Source organism: Chaetodon trifascialis, chromosome 11 (genome assembly GCF_039877785.1).
Source record: "Chaetodon trifascialis isolate fChaTrf1 chromosome 11, fChaTrf1.hap1, whole genome shotgun sequence".
Lineage (NCBI taxonomy): Eukaryota > Metazoa > Chordata > Actinopteri > Chaetodontiformes > Chaetodontidae > Chaetodon > Chaetodon trifascialis.
This window is the reverse complement of record NC_092066.1, coordinates 8,655,040-8,673,471: the sequence shown is the minus strand read 5'-3', so window position 1 is coordinate 8,673,471 and position 18,432 is coordinate 8,655,040. Positions and strand designations below refer to the sequence as shown.

The 18,432-nt window shown below is 43.9% G+C and overlaps 1 protein-coding gene across 1 annotated transcript; it reads right to left on the bottom strand.

Moving 5' to 3' along the window:
• Nucleotides 1-75: 75 nt before the first annotated feature.
• Nucleotides 76-15,964, bottom strand: emilin2a (elastin microfibril interfacer 2a). Its single transcript, XM_070975096.1, has 9 exons — nt 15,717-15,964; nt 14,964-15,089; nt 13,278-13,468; nt 11,117-13,099; nt 5,013-5,348; nt 2,997-3,050; nt 2,543-2,602; nt 2,278-2,418; nt 76-1,300 (listed from the first exon to the last, which is right to left on the bottom strand). The coding sequence occupies exons 1-9, from the start codon at nt 15,926-15,928 to the stop codon at nt 966-968; spliced, it is 3,438 nt and encodes a 1,145-aa protein (XP_070831197.1). The 5' UTR covers nt 15,929-15,964; the 3' UTR covers nt 76-965.
• Between the last annotated feature and the right edge of the window lie 2,468 nt (nt 15,965-18,432).

Here is an 18,432-nt window from a genome sequence, read left to right as displayed (position 1 = left end):
TCTGCTGCACTTGTCTCCAGCCTGAGTCCAAAAGTTCAACAGTAACCACAGGCTAGATGAGTAACTTTTACCCTGTTGCTTATTATAAGTAGCACTGCATGAATGAGGTTATTGCAGTTGAAGTCCCTCAAGTAATTCCAAATTTCAGTTTACTGAATAACACAAACCTGATAAATGTATAAAAACTGTCAGTCAGTGGGCTGGTGTTTAGTCAGCTGTGAATAGAAAACAGCATTTCACTCGTTTTTAAGGGTTAACAGTGGCTGAACTGAAGGCTAAATACGCTGCCGCTGCCTCTTAGAGTTTGCTCTTGGAATATTTTCTAAGTCTCAGGAGTGAAGAGAGGGGAAATTTATTTTTCATCCACACCCGCTTTACGTAATGACCCAAAATGCCTCCTAACCTTGTCTTTCTCAGGGCAGTTTCTGAAGCCAGCCTCATCTCTAACGCTAATAAAAGCTTGTGTTGCTGAACCTCCTGCTTTTCATGCATGTTTATTAATGATTCTCTCCTTCGACACTGTAGATTACAGCCAGATGAGGTGAGCTCGTACATGGTTCGCTGCCTAATCAGTGATATTAAATTCTGCTAATATGTTCATACTGTGTGCTCTCTGAGATGGTTTGTTATAATAATTATATTTTGTGAATTTTAATGTTAATTTATAAACACTTATATACACAAGACATTCACAATAGATACAAAAAAGGCAACTTGATAATCAAATATATTAGAAACAAATCCTGCTTCTTGTATTCAGGTATATTTGGCAAATGGCTTACAAATTGCAATTTAATGGCATCTTAACTGAATTTATAACTGAGCGTTGTCACACAGTGGCACTGCATGGTAAAACAGCTGCATCACAGCAAATCAGTGAAAACTATAGTTTGTTCAATATTTCTTCCAGTCCAACTGTCTGGGAGCAAACCAGTCTTTGCTGTTTCTGCCCAGCTGAGCTCCAGCTATCTTTTGGCCTGTGGCGCGTACAAGAAGATGGCGCTGTAGGTGGAGAGGATCTCCCTGGCCTCCGTGGTGGCCAGCTGGCCTCCGGTCCTCACCAGGCCCACGCGGTCTCCTTTCCTCAGGGGCAGGATCAGGCTGAAGGACACCGAGCCCCCGCAGCCGCAGTTGGCACCAGCTGAGCCCCCGCGTCGACCGGCCCCAGGCCCAGCTGAGCTCTGCAGCCTCTGGACGCTGCGGTTTGACACGGACAGCACGGCCTCTACGCGGTCACCCTGCCTTGCAGTCAGCAGTCCTGAGATCAGGTATCGGCCGTCCAGAGGGACAGTGAAGATCCCTGTCGAGATAAGACCGGCAGAGAGTGAGTGTGGGTAAGATCAATAACGTGTGACGTTTGTTGGAAAGAGTCAGATGTTCCCTCTAGGTCCTGTTCTTCATCGCCTACATGTGTAACTGAATTAGGTTAAAGGATGCACAGTTTTTCAAGTCTTTGAAACGGTAGTCATCCACACAAACACTGAAACAGGTTTTACTTTTTGTAATCATGAATCCTGTTCATATTGACCAGTAAGAGACAACTTGAGACAACTAAGAGATGGGGGACGATTCACAATCCTCATTCTGTACCAAAATCTATTCCAAAAATTATGTAACGCTGAGAGGAGTCTTCAGCCATCCAAAATGCTCAAATCAGGTGGATATCTTCCCAAACTAAATTTTGCAATATTAGCATTCATTCTCCTTTGCAGTCTGTTTTGGTCTCCACCAACTCTTAAGGAAACGTTTTTGAGCATTTTAGTTGCTAAATGCATCGCTATGTTCACCAGCCAGTCGCTAAAGTTGTCTGTCGAGTTTGGTGTTGGGCGGGTGGCTTACAGTGAATTGTTCAATTGAACTTCGACAGCAAACCTGTGGACTGTAAAACCAAAATAATGAGATGAAAGACTCTTAAAAACTGTAGAGCTGAGGAGAATTTAAGGGTTGGGATATAATTCTCTTGTGGATTCATTTTTACATCACACAACTGACCTATTGTTCGTTAACTTCCATTTACATGATATGATTAAATGGACTATTGAGTAAATCACACACACACACACACACACACACACACACACTGGGTGGAAATAAAGAGGATCACAGTAAAGACACATTCAAAGAACACTGACAATAAACTAAAGAAACTGAAAATTGCAACTTGAAAGTTTGTTCAGTCGGACTGACATGAAATGCATCGTACCCATGAGTCCATGCACAGTGTCACGGTCACATTGCCACAGATATTAAATCTTTGCCGTTGTTGTTGTTGTGTACCTGTGTGGGGATTGTAGTGTCCGCCGTCATTGACTAAAACTCTGTTGAAGCGGATGACGCCAAAGTCTCCAGAGAGCAGCTGCTGTGTGAGGCCAGCAGAGAAGGAGAAGGGATCTGCAAAGTCGCCGTTGACCGCTGAGGCTGGAACAAAGAACACGCGTGTGAGTCCACTTCCACTTCTTCACAAATCCTCACATCTGAGCTATTGATTTGTGCGCTTTCCCTCCTTTCCGATGGAGAGAGATGATGTGAAGATGCATTTTACCTGCCGACTGAACTGGAGCTTGATGCATCGGGTTCCAGGGCACCTTTGCTGCAATGGGAACTACAAGGTACGAATGAAGAAAGTGTCAGTTATGTCGTAGCTGTGTATTGTTTCAGTCACTGCTGTGAGCTGACGGGCCTTCAGTTGAATGTTTAAAATGAATACACCTCTAAGTGTCAAAAATAGATCTTTGTTTCGGTGAATACAGCATTGCCTCCCTCGGTAATTTTCTCAATCATCACTGAATGTAACAGAGTAAAACTTTCTGGGAAGCGCCTGCAGACGAGCTGAAATCTTTCCACAGCGCGCCCACACCTCCCTAAACTAAACACATCCAGTTCCCACTCCCTCGCGCTCTCACAAATTACTCACAGCTTTTCCACTTTTTTACCCTCCTATAGTAAGAAACCTGTAGATGCATGCAGTGTAACCTGATAACGAACCGCTACGATACCTTGGTGACTTCTTGATTGAGGCTTGAACGACGCAGGCTGCAGAGGAGGATAGCCTGCAGAGGAGACAGATGACAAACACATCATGTTTTACCATCATCTGAGGACGAGGGTTCGTGAATACGCGAGCCAAAGGCATTTGTTCGGTTTTCCATCCGAACATTATGGCAAAACACTGTGGGACAGACTCCCAGAGATGGTATAAATTAAAATAAAACAGGTTATAATCTAGGCTGCGTAATTTTGGTTTTACAAGTGGCTTTCTGAATCAGATTTTGATTGAGCTGTTTCGGAGATCTATAAGCAGAGTCAGGTGTTTACAGTTTCGTCAGAGCCTTGGAAACAACTGAAACCTGCGGATATTTGAGCCGCTGGAGTTCCAAATAAAACCAGCAAGCATAAATGGTGCAATGGTGAAATCTTCAAAGAAACTTTATGCCTCTGAATGCACATTTTGACTCATTAACATGAATTCAAAGGACATATTTCAAAGCTATTCTCTGTCAGTCCCTTTACTGCGAAAACAAAAACAGCTAAAACAAAGCCTTTGTTTGGCTCTTTGATATATTCCCCGATCATCCTACACGCGGTCCAGTTAATTCAATCCAGAGCGGTGACTATCTATTGTCCCTTATGTCCAATTTGAGTTGGCCAGCATTTAAAGCCTTCTGATGTGTGGATGACAAAAAAGGACACGTATAATTCACCTTCGTTACGGCTTCCATGTGTGAAAATGGCTAGAATGAACAAAACAGAGCTCAATCCAGAATTTGTCGTTGTTGATTAGTTTTGATGAGGACAGTTGATATGACCCTGAACTGATGGCACTGTTGAAAAGATGAACTATTATGTCATGCATGCGGTAATGCTGGCTCAGTGTCGCTCTGCATGGTGCCAGACTTATGACACAGGGTTATAAAATTTCCCTCTTGTCATGGCAGGGAAGACAGATTACAGCATTCAGTCAAGTGTGTTTAAGCAGAATCTGGCCTGTTACATGACAGTGGAGTCACTATTACATATGATATATGATAAAATACTTGCTGAAACCAGAACTAAGTGCAGGGGACAAAGAGAAGAGGGTTTGGGAATAAGGTGGTTGCAGCTTTCAGTGTAAGTATTTCGTGAATGCGCTGGTTTCTGTGGTTGTGTGACGCGAAGTGAGCACTGATCATCTGGTTGAAGTCCGCAACCAAATAACACGATGAGAACTGTTCTTCATAGACGTTGTTCTGCCTGGAATCTCTGCCAGCCGACGTCAGACAGATTAAAAACAGGTCCCTGTTCAAAGAGTCACTGAAACAGGAAGTGACGAGTCTCGCCGAGACGTTTCACTGCTGCTCTTTTTGGAATTGTTTTTGTTTGCTTTTGTTTGCTTTTTGGTGCCGTGGGTGTGTGACAGCTTTGCTCTTGTTTCCACTGGAGGTTGTTGCTTTTTGTAGTTTCATGATCTTTGAATTTGTCCTTTATTGTGCTGTTTTGTTGATACTGTGTGACTTTGATTTGTCTTTTTAAGCTAATGGGGATCTAAATAATGTGTTAAACTACTCCCCTTCAGGTGTACGTGCTTCAAACGCAATATATCAGATTTTCATGGAATTGCTAATGCAAAATGACGGATAGGCTAAGCCAGTTGGTCCCTGTTCAGTGTCCTCTTATTAATATTAATATGTTTTGTGTAATTTACAAACTATACTTGTGCTGTCATTTATTTCTAGCTCCACAGATTTGTTACTCTCTTACTCCCTAGACTTCTTCCCTTGTGCATAGCGTTAGCTCCCCACTCTACAGGATGTATTTCACTGGGGTTTGCACTGTCATTTGTGGGCTATGATTTAAAGCATTGCCAAATCAGGTTTTGTACCACGTGGTCTTGACTGTAAACCTGGATTTAATGCAGATTTTTGGTGTTCACACAGATCCAAAAATAAGAGATTTATACCACTAATGGAAAACTCATTAGTGCTTTCAGCTGCAGAGTGAAGGCAGTGTAGATAATGGCTGACAGCACTACTCACCTGGTGCTCCAGCAAATCCTTTGACAGGCGTGCTGGAAGAATCCTCAGACCCTCTCCGCACAGTCACCCTGCGGATGTACCCCGGAGGTCCCGCCTCGCCCGTCTCCACCACCGGCCTTGTGGGAACCAGGGGGACAGAGGGGCGGCCCGGTATCTGGGGGCTGGACGGCTGCCTTGGCGGGCTGATGTTGATCGTGTGCGTGTTGGGCGGTACAGGCTGCCTGGGAATGGACTGCAGCGGAGGGAGGATGAGAGGGATGTGGATTTGTTGGATTCTGGTTCTGGTGGGAGTTGAGTCTGGCACAGAAGCAGGCCCCTCCTGTCTCAAGGTCGTTCCTTAGAAAGCAAAAAGAAAAGGACAAACAGTGGCGAGATTTTAGACACATCAATTTACAGCTCACTGTCTAACCATTTGACAGGCTTTACCAATGAGCCCAACAAGCTTCTGGTCATTGCACCTCTTATAATCTAATTCAAAGTGATGGAAAATGCTGTAACTGCGATTGCACAAGCCTCCAATTTACTTAATTATTTACTTCCTCTCTCACATTCAAGCCCTCCCTTTTCTTGTCAACTCTCCTTTTACAACTTTTATTCTGATGACAGGACAAATTAGACCCAGCTTTCACAGCACCTCTGAGCTTTTTTTTTTAACTAGTACCATTATTACCCTTCATAAAAGCAAAGCAGGCGGTCGGTGTGAGCTTCAGGCAACAAGAACCATCTGAGCGGAAACCAGTTGGCTGCCTGCCAGACCCCCTGAGGCCACAGACATCACCTGAGCCTGAGCACAGAGATGCTATGAGAGTGTCTTGGGGACAAATAACCAAAATAATTACAGTACCTGCTTTGTGTCAGCCCCTTCTCACAACCAGGTGTCAGGCAGATTGTGTCATGCTGTATTTAAGATTCAGTGAAGAGGTTTCTACGTTAAACGTCTTGTTCGATGCTTTCTGTGTCTGTTTCTGCACTGTTATTCAAACCTTGTGGCCAAGGTTGCGCAGAAATGGAGCGCATGTAACCGGATTACAGTAATGTCATTCAGCCAAAGACACTTAGATCGAGGAAATGACCACTTATTCCAAATGATTATGCAGTTAGATTTGGCGGAAGAGGCTCTGCTCTTTGAGGAAGAACACAAACAAGAAAGATTCTGCAGGGAGAATTAACACATGTTCTACTATTTGATACAGATTTTAGAAATAAATATAAACCTACATGCTTGTGAAATCCTAGCAAAGCCAACAATACCAAAAGCTTCCATACGAGAGAAGCGTCAGGTTCTAAAAAGCCTCTTTGCACATCTGTCTGAATCTGATTGGATGTTACTGGTCCGCTGGTATGATCAGCTGTTGTAATAATCAGCCACAGATGCTGCAGCATGAACAAAACAACTGTTAGCCAATCAGCTGATGGCTGGTGCCCCTTCAGCCTTTTGCCTGAGCTAACAAAACGCTCTGTTTGCAGCAAGACTGTGAGTTTGCAGCCACGCTGGTAGCTCTGCGAGGCTGTCCTCACACAGTGGTGCTTTGAGCTAAATGCTAACGTCAGCATGGCACCGTGCTCACAATCAACATGCCAATGTTTAGCAGACGTGTACCATGTTCATTTCAGTATAGCATCCTAGCATTGCTAATTAGCACTAAAACATGGTTGTACGTTCTGCCACAGCCAACAATATTACAATGAATCAACGTTAACTGTTAATTCAGCTGTACATTCAGTCTTGTGAGAGCCACTGTCTTACATTAGAGTCTGAATGTTACTCTGGGTTATGAAAGTAATCAACCACTGTGTTCTTATCGAATGAAACATCATCAACCGTCAACCAAATTCTTCCTTCTTACTGCAAGTGATATCACAAGATACTCAGAAACCACACATGTAATTAAAAACAAATTAAACCCAGCAATCATGTCATACTGAGATAATCAGAAATCTCTCCTTCATTTCCTTCCTATGCCTCCTTCAGGACGCCGGTTGCCTGAGTGCATATTTCCCATGAGCTCTCAGCCTGTGTCTCACTAAGGGGCAACCGCAAAGTTAAAAAAAAAAAAAAAAACTCTGAAAGACACACACGAGTGCTGGTGCAACCACGAGCATCACCAAAACCAGATGTTATTGCTCACAAGCAGATTGAGACACTGCAGGGGGAGTCGTGCTTTAGTCACAGATTGGGGTGACAGCACGTGAGTGTTCAAACAGCGTCTCAAAGAGTCGAGGAAGACTGCAGCAGACAAGCTGATCGCACGATGGAAAATGGTGTCAAGGGGCACAGAGCGGGGTGTGGTGGTCACACGCACATACAACGTAATGCATCACTCACACTCTGACACACAATCTTCCCCTTTTTCTTCTAAGCACATGGACACAATTTCATCCTCCACCCCATTTTCCTCCAGTGATATTAATGATGGGAGGTTCAACTTGCGCACTGCATGGCAGACCTCAGGGACTCCCATTGTGTATCTGGGTCCATTCTCCTCTGAAGACTTCCAGATGGGCTCCCTGGTCCAGGGTGGAAACACCTCACCTCGTAGCTTCATAAAACTCTCTGGAGAAGCTGTTGCAGTCAAAGCTGGTGCTGCCTAAATATATACAGTGTGCGTGTGTGGTGGTGGTGGTGTCGAGTACAATTTTCCATTCTTTCCCAACAGGCACCCTTTGACTTCAAAAAGCCTTTGATATCTTGTTTTCCTGTATTCTCTCATCACAGTAGACAGTTAATCTTACTTCCTGTCCCTCCAATATAAAGTCAGAATGATCAATTGCAAAGCATTGATCCATGAAATCAAAGCCTTTGTTTTATCCCAGCTTTAATACAACCACTTTTTTTTCTATTTTCTGAAGGCCTCGTCCGTCGATAGGCACTTACAGGACAGGGTGGAGGGAGAGGAGGAAAAAAAAGTCCTCTGGCATTCTTGGAAGGACAAATCGGAAGAAAATAACGGACAGAAGGAGAGAGCGGCGAGGGAGTAAAGAGAGAAAAATTCAAAGATAACGGAGAAAGAAATGACAGGACAGTGATTTGAGCCAGGCTGGGATCACCTCCAAAAAACAGGAGGCGTAGAAAAAAAGCAGCTTGAGAATCATATGAGAAAATTCAGCAAGAGAAGGTTGATTAGTCACCGTCTGAATGAGGAGCAGCGTGCTGAAGCTCTCTGAAAACAGAAGCACTTTCCGTATTTCCGCATTTCCTAATAACCTATACTAAACCTTTCGCACCCCTCTCGCCTAATTTCAAAATGGCTTTGCATTATACTTTCAGATGACGCAACAGAGCCACTGCTGCTCAAACAACTCCCTATCGCATAGAAAACAGCCAGAGACAAACACATGCAAGCTGTAGTGGCAGACTTTTGCAGCAGCAGCTGTTGTGGGCGAAGCTGTGCCAGCGTTTTGCAACTGAAGTCACACGATTCCATTCAGCAGTCGCACTGAGTAAGGGCAAAGCTATTGCAGTTAATCTTTTCAGTTATGTTATTACAACACCTCATCTGTTTGCAGCCTCCTCGGGGTCTTCATATGACTGACTGGAGAATATGAGCTCAAAGACACAGAGGAAACATTTCAGTAGTCTCTCAACCACCGCCACCACACCCACAGAGCTGGGATTTTCAGGGAAATTTTTATCTCTACTTAGACTATTTCTCGCTTTCACAAACTCGGGGAAAACATTAAATCTTCATGATACCTCAGCCACACAGTCTGACTCCCTCTCTCGTGGGATTTAGGATACAGACTACAGGCTTGCCCTTAAAGGAATAGAACAACATTTAGGAGAGAAGGTTGAAACCACTCCCATGCATGTGCGATAAATATGAAGCTACCAACAGCAGCCTGCTAACTTAGCTTAGCACAAGGACTGTAAACAAGAGAAAACAGCGGGCTGATTTTGTTTACTTTTGGACAGAGCTAGGCTAACAGTTTCCAGTCTCTGTGCTAATCTAAGTTAGCCAGCTGCTAGCAGTAGCTTCATATTTATCATACAGAAATGTGAGTTGTAGCAATCTTCTCATCTTACTCACAGTAAGAAAGCAAATAAGAGTAGTTCCCAAAATGATAAACCTTTCTAAAAGCTAGAAACTTTCTTAATGGGATATATAAACAACTAATAGTCATAAAGTTGGAGCCTTACATAATCCTGCTGGACACACAGTGCTGTCTGATTTAATGCTGGGCAGAGGTGCAGTATAATGTTACATGCACAGCCCTGAAATCAGAGTTTGGAAGTAACAGACCATATTTGGGAAAGAGTGAAATGGGATACAAAATGCTTCGTCTCTCTATACCACAACCGTTAATCCATCTGCCCTCCGTTTCTCCTCAGGTCCCTATCATACCATTGTTTTGGTTGATGGTTTAAGAAAGGGAGGCACCACTGATGGGGCCCCAGTCATGACGTCACAGCTGAGGGCAGCCGGAGCATCTGGTCCTGGGTGTGGAGCCCTGCTTCTCCCCTCTCCATCAAGACTGGCTCCAGCAGTGAGTCAGGTCCCTTAATGAGGACCAGACTCCACGCATCAGGCTGAGGTCACCCTACGGGAATCTCTGGAGGTTAGTATGTGTACATGTGTAAAGAGAAAGAGAGGGAGGGAGGTGTGTGTGTGTGCACACAGAGGCCGGGAACTGAGACTGAGGTCTGCAGCTCTGCGGTATGAGTAAATAAAAAATGCGATGTCATAGTGCAAGAAAGAAGACCTCACAAGTCAACGTGTTCATAAAGGGAGTGGGAAAGGTGGACCGCTCCGACCGCGTGTTCTGACATTTACATAAGGGAGCAATGAGGTTTCAAACAGTGAGAGTAAATCATCAGAGTAGTGGGGAGGGGCTGAGCTCAACATGTAAAACTTTTTACCTATCCAAATCCTTCAATAAAAACTGGGGAATTCTGAGGACGACAGGAATCTAAGTCACAGGAAGTTTCCAATGTGGGCCTCTGCCTCGGTGCTCGGACATATTGAATGACAGACTAAAGGCGAGCACGGGAGGCCCAGTGAACTCGTGTCCTCCCTCTCCGGGAAATACCCTGCAGCCATTCATGGGATCTGATCTTTTCCTCCAAGTCTCCATGTAAGCCAACCAAGCCAAATGCATTATATGGAGGATTATCTTCAGGAAAAGTTTGTGTTTACACAGATGTTAATCACACTTGATAAACTCATGTGGTGGACGTTAGGGAGGAAGCTGCAAATGAGTGTGTTTGGACGGTATTTTTTATCTAACTTCTTGTGACTTTTAGGTAGTAAAATTGTGTCATAATCCATGTTAATTACTGCCAAAGAGGATATAATATCTTCTTCGACATTTTGAGAAGTTTGCTTATTTGCTGTGTTGCTGAGAGTTAGATGAGATTCAGTTTGAAGCTAGCAGCAGGTTAGTGTAGCTAACTGTGCTGATTTTGCCACTTATCCACTTTATACTCAGCTAAACTAACCCGGCCCAGACTAAAGCCTCATACTGAAAGAACAGTATGGTATCGGTTTCCTCCTCTAACTCTCAACACCAAAGCAAAATACACTTCTTTGCCAAAATGTTGAACTATTGCTTTAAATTCACTAATGAAGCAAAGCCAGCAACATAGTTCATGCGGTCTGTCTCCTGTTACACTCTGAGGGTATACTCTTCTTATTTCAACGTACATGCAGTGCACTCTTTTCTTTGTGGTGTAGTAAAGCAGTGCTCTGTTCACTCGCCTGCTGCTACACTGGTTACTTAAAAGCTAGCTGTCCCTCCCTGTTTCATAAGCTGCACCTCCACCGTCCACCTGTGGGGTCTGAGTGTATTTTCCCAGAGTTTCCAAGTTATTATCATAACTCCCGACTCCCTGCTGTGTTGAAGTTACTGCTTCCTTGTGGGGAGTGATAAGGTCAGAGCCTGAGAGCCAAATACCAAAGCTGTACATATTTAACATGCACATAATGATCCATTCACTGTGTTGAACATTGAAGCTCTGTAGCAATAAAGCCTCTGAATGTTGGCTCCAAATTCAGGGACCTTGCAATGACTTGGTTTATGTCAGTGATAGTGATACTTCCTGTCACTTCCTTCTAAAGACATTACCACAGACAGTCAAGGATATCATCAAACCATCACCAACTCACCTGGCTCTTTGGCAGCAGCATCTTTATAAACATGTTTGGCCATCGCAGACAGCTGTTCCTGGAACCTCTGCATGGAATTCTGCAGAATGACGATGTCTGCGCCATGATTTGCACAGGTGATGTTCATCCTGTACACACAGTCCCGAAGACCACCAACATGTCTCTCCAGTCCATCTTTCAACTCTCTGATATTGGCAGAAACCCCGTCTAACCTTCCACACACCTCCTCAAGTCTGGTCACACGTCCATCGACAGCAGAAATGTCTTCAGAAACGCCGCGTGTGTTGTGTTTGCATTGACTCAGTTCAGATGACACCTGTTCACTGAGCGTAGCAAGACTGTTCCTCAGATCCTCCACCTGACGTCGGGTGTCATCGTCCTCACCACTGGGTACCGCAATGACTGATGCCCAGTTGTCCCGTGCTGGACTCCCTGTGCCACTCTGCCCTGCATGGCAACATGTTGAGTTTATTCTGTGCATATCCTGGTTGTATTTGCTTAAGGAATCACTTAACCCAGTGACGGCACCAGCCAGACCAAGCACATTATCTTGGAGATTAATCAATCCCTTCTGGAAGTCCTCCATCATCTTAGAACGTCTATCATTTACGACTGACTGCTTCTCAACAAGGTCTTCAAGTTGCCGGAGCTTGTCTGTGTTGGCATTGACATCTGTGTGAAGAACGTCCAAGTCGTTCCTATACCGACTCAGGTCCTTCAAAATGTTTTCGATGCTTTTAGGTGTGTGTAATGAACTCACTGCAGCTACATTCATTCCCGAAGCTGAGCATCCTGCAGAGCACAGCTCTCCAACAGTGTTGACCTTATCATCCAAACCTTGTAGGAGGAACTTATTGTTGTTGACTTCTGTCTGGATGGCATCTATGGAGTCGCTAAACATCCCAGGGAAGGAGTTGTTGCTAATTTCCACCAGCATGTTCGTAAACTGGTCCTCCATGCTGTTCAGACGCTCATCCAGAAGCTGTCGCAGTGCTGCCACCTCGTCAGAAATCGTACGTGTCAGCTTCTCTTCAATATAGAAACAGTGACTCTCTGCATTTTCCTCTGTTATATTAATGCGTGCCTCCAGCTCTGCGATCAGCAGGCTGAAATCATTGTCGTCGTGAGGCGCAGAGAGGTGCGCCAGCTCGTTGTCAATGCGAACATTCAGGATGCGGTGAGCCTCTGCAATGCGGTCGATCTCACGCCACAGGTCTTTGTGGTCACTACGATCCTCTTCTGGTTTGGATGGATCAGTCTGTCTTTGAGTTCGTACAGGCCCATCTGCAGCGACCATGTCCAGACGCAGTGCCCGGATCTCCTTTCTCAGATCTGCCTCCTTGGTATCAACCAGCTTGGTCAGGCTGACCAAACCTTGGTCACGGCAGTCTTCACAGGTCTTCTGCAAGGTCTGGATCTTGTCATTGTATGAGCTTTCGAGCTTAGCCATCTGTTCCTCCACATTCTGCTGTAGCTCCTTCTTCAGCTTGTCAAATTTTCCATCGATGTAGGTCTGTATAACATCAAACTCAGCTATGGCTGGAGTCTGAGATTGTGAGGCATCCATCAGGACACGGATCTGCCCCTCGTGGCTTGTCATAGTTCCTCTCAGGTCTTCAAAAGCTTCGTCCTTGCTTTTCAGTGCACCATCGATATCATCCAACCGTGCAACTATTTTTTCTATAGCCTTGTCTCCAGCAATCCCACCTCTAGTAGCCTGATGACCATCCAGCACTGCTGGGCTCTCCTCTGTGCCTGCAGCTGCAGCGGCGTCTGGTGGACGCATGTTGTTGAGAAGTGTCACCAGCATCTTCTTTGTGTCATCCTGCAGGTCTGTGCGGAGGTTTCCAGCTAAGCCTGTCAAAGCTGACTGGAGATCCAAGACTGTTTGAGACAGGCGCTGAACTTCACCTTCCAGAAGATGCACCTTATCTGTCCCACCATGCCTCGTCTCATGGTGCCCTGTCTCTCTCCGCTCTGGCCCTACGATCAGAGAATAACTTATTAAATGCAAACTTATGTGTCTCTCCTTTTAAAGAAGAAAAGCACTAATGTAGCTTATTTCAGTGTTTCAGGGGTGCAGAGTAAAATTTTGTAATGTATAGATATTTAACATAAAATCACAACAACACCTACAGTAAAGCAGAAAATGATGTCTTACTCTGTGTGTGTCTGGTTGTATGTCCAGGATTTGGTGGGAGGTAAGGTTGTATTCCCTGAACTGTTTGTCGGTCTGGGGTTGGTTTCAGATCTTTGCAGTCCAGACCTTGGTAACCAGGACAGCATCTCCACTCTAACTCTGTGACTGTCTTGAAGGCAATCTTGTATGTGGGTCGAAACCGATTTTGGTATCTGTGAAACAGGGCAGAGTAATCAATGCATTTTTCAAAATCTCTAATAGATATGAATCTAAAATCTTTCTGTGAAGTGTTTTTGCTTGCCAATGCTACACTGAGTCTGCCAATCCAAAAATATGATACTGATAAAATTATGTAGCTTTTTATTGGGAGCTGTTGACTCCTGAAATCACCAATTTGTCTGTTTTTTGTTATTTTTTTAAGACATGGACATTTTTTAACTTCTGTACTGTTCCTCATCCCATGAAAATTTCAACTTTCTCGCCAAGGCAAACAGCTCCCAAAGAAACAATAGATGACATCACTTCCCAGAAAGCAGGGGTCATGTCATGCAGAACATCTGGAAAGTTGAGGACTGAAACAATCATCTTTGCACATTTCCTAACTGTCACCCTCCCTGATAACACTGTACTAGCTTGACAAATAGACAAACTGAAACTGAAAACCTGCTGGACAATAGCACTTAACATTATGGCTGAAATCAACTTTGAGTGCTTAAATCTCTACCCAACATGAGATAATATGAAACCATCACTGCATGTCGTAACTCAGAAATGGAAAAACCTAAGGTGTCTATTCTCACTGCCAGCTCTTCGTGCTTTATTATACAGAAACTTGGAAATGTGCTCCTGTGACATAAGAATGATCTGTTTCCAAGGATCTTTTCCACAACACAGTGGCTCTTGTGCGTGCTTCTTTGATTGGATCACAAAGTTAAACCACAGAGAGCATGTGTTGTTTCACAACTAATAATGACTCACAAAGGAAAATCCATCAAATTGCAAAACAACCACTACAGAATAAATGACAATTGTAACTCACCAATTACTGGTGTAAATACTTCCATTTACAACTAATCAATCACTCCATAATAGGAACCAATTGATCTGTTTGGCTGTAAAAGTTTTGTGTACAGACATGGGCTTAAATCAAATGATGTATTACAGTATTTGTTATTAGATTACAGTATTTGTTATTAGATCAAAGTTAAAGAGAGAGGGAGATAATGTGTTTAGCCTAGCCTGTAACAGCAGTCACAGCTTGAAATATACACATTTAATGCATATTTCTACTGGCTGAGATTTCTTTTAAAAACACAAATGGCACGAGCACCTTTATGCTTTAATAACCATTGTTAATGATGCTACATGTTGTCATGTACTGTTTATTGTTAGTGCAGGTATGTTGCACCAAAGCAAAGTGTGTCCACAGGTGATCACTGGTTGCTACTGCCTATTAACTCTAGAGTTCTAGTCCACATTAGCTTTCAGCTACAGCTTCCATTTTAACCCTTTGCCTTTTCAGTGGGTTTTTCAGCTTGCTAGAAAACGCTGTGCTCTTGGTTGTGCCAGTGGAGTCTCTTCAGCCCCTGTGAATATTTCTTCCTCCAGGTCTCTCTCACAGACACATTTTAGATCAGAACTGTGGTCCATCTCATGCATCTAAACATGATGCACCCTCCAGCCCTTCCCCTTCCCCGGATTGCTCACGTCACTTGTTGCTGGCAGTTGGGCTGGTAGGCTGGGCAGGGGGCCACGACTGGCTCCTGGAAGCTCTCCACACTCCCCTGCACGGCACAGCTCACGTTCCTGCGCACCACATAGGCACACCAGTTCCTGAGGAGAGAGGCAGGAATACACTTCAGGATGTATACACCAAGAAATGTGACAAGTACTTAAGAGGACAATTGTGCAAATGCCTCATTATATCATCATTATAAATATTTATAGTGATTTGGATGATAAAAACAGTTGGGTTATTATGCTTTACTGAGCTTTCCTGAAACGCTGCGTCATTTCACTGAGGTTTTTCTTCACTTTTTTTCTGTTTGACTATTTTAGTTTATCAGGAAAATTATGAAAATACAGTAATGGTCGATTGCAAATAAGAAATTGGAGTAATCACTGACATTCCAGCGTTTATCTGGATCTTATCACATTTGGCAACTCTGGCAAACTCGAGCCAAATTTGGACACAGGCTGATAGAAGCACAGTGAAAGTTAACAAGCTGCATGTGACCATAAGAGGCTAAATTTCTCGCTGATCTGAGGTCATTCCGATCAATGAGAAATTTTGGGCGTCATCGCATTTTTATTGGCATCTGCGCAATAAAAGCGCACAGCTTTAACATCCAGGAAAGCGGGGTTTAAGAAACGCCGGTGTTGGACTGGCTGTTATGACTTCCCCCAAAGCAGGAAAGTTAAAATTGTTGACCACACAAGCATGAAACCACCGTTACTTACCTATTTCTGTGTCTGTGCACCACTCCAGTGTATGCAGACCCCTGGAACAAGTCATAAGAGGAAGGAGACCCGTAAGTGAACTGAAAGTTCAAAAACAGTGCGAAAACTGTCCACCGCCAGTCCATCTCTCCACTCCTGTAACTCATACTTAAAAAACGCCTTAAAATAAATATTCCTAACTTAGAGAAAGATGGCCACTCTGTTATTATCATGCGCGCTGGACCCAAACACCAGCGTTACATCGCCTCAGTGACTGATCCAACTCCAGTAACTCAAGTTTGGGGAAGTCCACATTCACTGCAACTCCCTTGGAATGACGTTTAGGTCCCACACCCTCCCCCAAAAAAATCAGATGAGGAAAAAAAAACTTCCTCCAGGCTTTTAAAAAAAGTTTTATAACCCACAAGGTGTTTTTGTTCCCGGTAATGTCCTTTATTTAAGTTCTGCTTTTTAAGTCTTAACACAAGGAATCATTAATCAATGTTAAAGACTCAGAGGATCCTACCACCAAGAAGGATTTGGGATGCAAGTTGATTGCTTCTTTGTCTGCCAACAGCCAATGATTCACACCTCACTGATGAACATAACAGGATAATGTCTTCAGAGTGCAACCTCCAGGGTTGAAAGAGGTGTCTGTGATGGTAGTGCTGATGATATTCATGGCGAGGGATAACAGTAGTACTTTATATTCAGTCTGCCCTGCTAGTGAATGGGGACTTAGAGGGACACCTTGTGTGTGTTCTCTTCTTTTCTGCTGCGATTCACTGAGCAAATTCTATTGTTTTAAGCCAAACTGAGCAGTATCTGAATGTGGAGGGAGACAGAAAGTAGCACATTAGTTACACAGCTTCAGTTCGCAGCACTTGAGGCAGGAATCCATCGTCAGTGCTTAAGCGCTGTGTGAAAGTGTGAGAAGGAGGAGTGTTTCCACGCACACATGTGGTGCTGTGAAAATTATTTTTGTGACATGGCCTTCAGCAATTTCCCCCCACTTTCCCAGGGTGCTATCACGGGCCATACTGTATGACTTTTTCCAGATCAGACAAACGCTGTTAGCACAAAAATGATTATGGGGGCAAAGAAAAACAGACAGAAGGAGAGGTGTAACCAAGGGAGATGAGATTTAAGAGTGTGGGGGAGAAATCAAGTCCTAGATGTGGTATAATGATTCAGAGGGATGCTGTAAAGCACTATGGCAGGAGGAGATGCATAAGCGCACATGTGGACACATGCTCGTCCTCTCCCAAAATAACCTTTTACCACTGAACAAGCTCTCTTTGTGAACTGCTGTCAGACCACAGATAGCCCTTCCCAAAATAAGACTGCATTACTCCATCAGACAGTGTGCTCCGGGTCGGCCAAGTGAGAGATGCTGGAATAGGTTATGTAAGTGAGTGATGTCTGCATGGATTTGATTTTTAAGTGTTTAATCAGCATGAAGAACTGGCCAATTTGACATGTCACTAATACCCTCACCCACATGATTCTTTAAAGAGATTATTGACCATTCCCATGATTTCTTTTTCTTCATTTCCTCATTTTTACCCATAATCCCATCCTATCTTGACCAAAATATACATTCAGCAAACCTCCAGATGTACCGAAGGCTGATTAGACAGGAGAAGGTAGTTATTAGGGTATCGTGAGCGTTTGTGACAGTGATTGGCTGTTTTTTTAGTCACCACAAGAGGGCAGCACAGCAGCAGTAAAGGAAGCAAAAGCTGCTTCTTGTAGTCATGGCAATTCCTTTCCAAAAGTGTTGGAGTGAGAAAAGGATATTTCATTACTGAGACAGCATGAGCACCCAAATTTCCCCACTCACATTTATCCATTACCTTTCCATGCTATGCTCATGTTAATTATCTGTGTTACGCACTCTGAATTCACCATCTCTTATTTATTACTGTACATTCTACTGGATTCATGTCTGCCAGGCAAAATCATCACCAACTATGTTTCTGTCTTTGGTTCTGAAAGCTACAAAGTCTGTTTTCTTCCGCTCTGATTGCAACTGGATTAAAGCCCTTCCTCATAATGACATTATCAAGGAACATAACTCACACCTGCGTGTCCTGCACAAGTTAAAAATAGCCACTAACCTCATATATGCCCTGACATTCATGCAGAATAGGAAGTAAGATGATCACGACTGCAGGAAAATACCATATCTTTCAGTTAAAAAAACAACAACACAAACACGCACGCAGACAGACACACACACCATGATTTCAGCCATAAATCCAGGGGACATTTCCTCATTTCACCTCTCTTGGATCAATTTCTTATTTTTTGACTTTGCAGAAGTTGGAGGACTGATTGGAATTGGAATAGCCTGCATTGAACCAGGGTGGATCCTTCACAGCATACAATGCATTTGTCATTGAGACATGCACTTTGCAAGGCCACCCCTCAGCAAGACTGCTTTTGAATCCTTTAAATTCAATGTGCTGCCACTGGGGCGGTGACCTTGATCTTTATATTAATTTGTAAGACATGTGCAGGTGCACCTCGGGGGGTGTTCAAGGCTGCTACTCAGCAACACAAAGCAGGTTTTTCTCTGAAAAGACCACTTCTGTGCTCTATTGCAGAGCCTTTCCACTAAAGGAACACACTGCTTCATGTCAGGTGAATCAAATTAAATTTGCCCAGCGCTAATTGTAGGTGCACAGTGGATGTTGTGTCGTCTTAACAGCAAACATGCCCCTTGAAAACAAAA

What these genes read in the sequence shown, in the direction of transcription:
- emilin2a (XM_070975096.1), bottom strand. Translation starts at nt 15,928, where the DNA reads ATGATAATAACAGAGTGGCCATCTTTCTCTAAGTTAGGAATATTTATT. An exon ending in AACTGCCAGCAACAAGTGAC is followed by an intron (nt 13,469 to 14,963) that starts GTGAGCAATCCG and finishes CCTGTTTCACAG; the next exon opens with ATACCAAAATCGGTTTCGAC. An exon ending in TGCTGCTGCCAAAGAGCCAG is followed by an intron (nt 5,349 to 11,116) that starts GTGAGTTGGTGA and finishes TTGCTTTCTAAG; the next exon opens with GAACGACCTTGAGACAGGAG.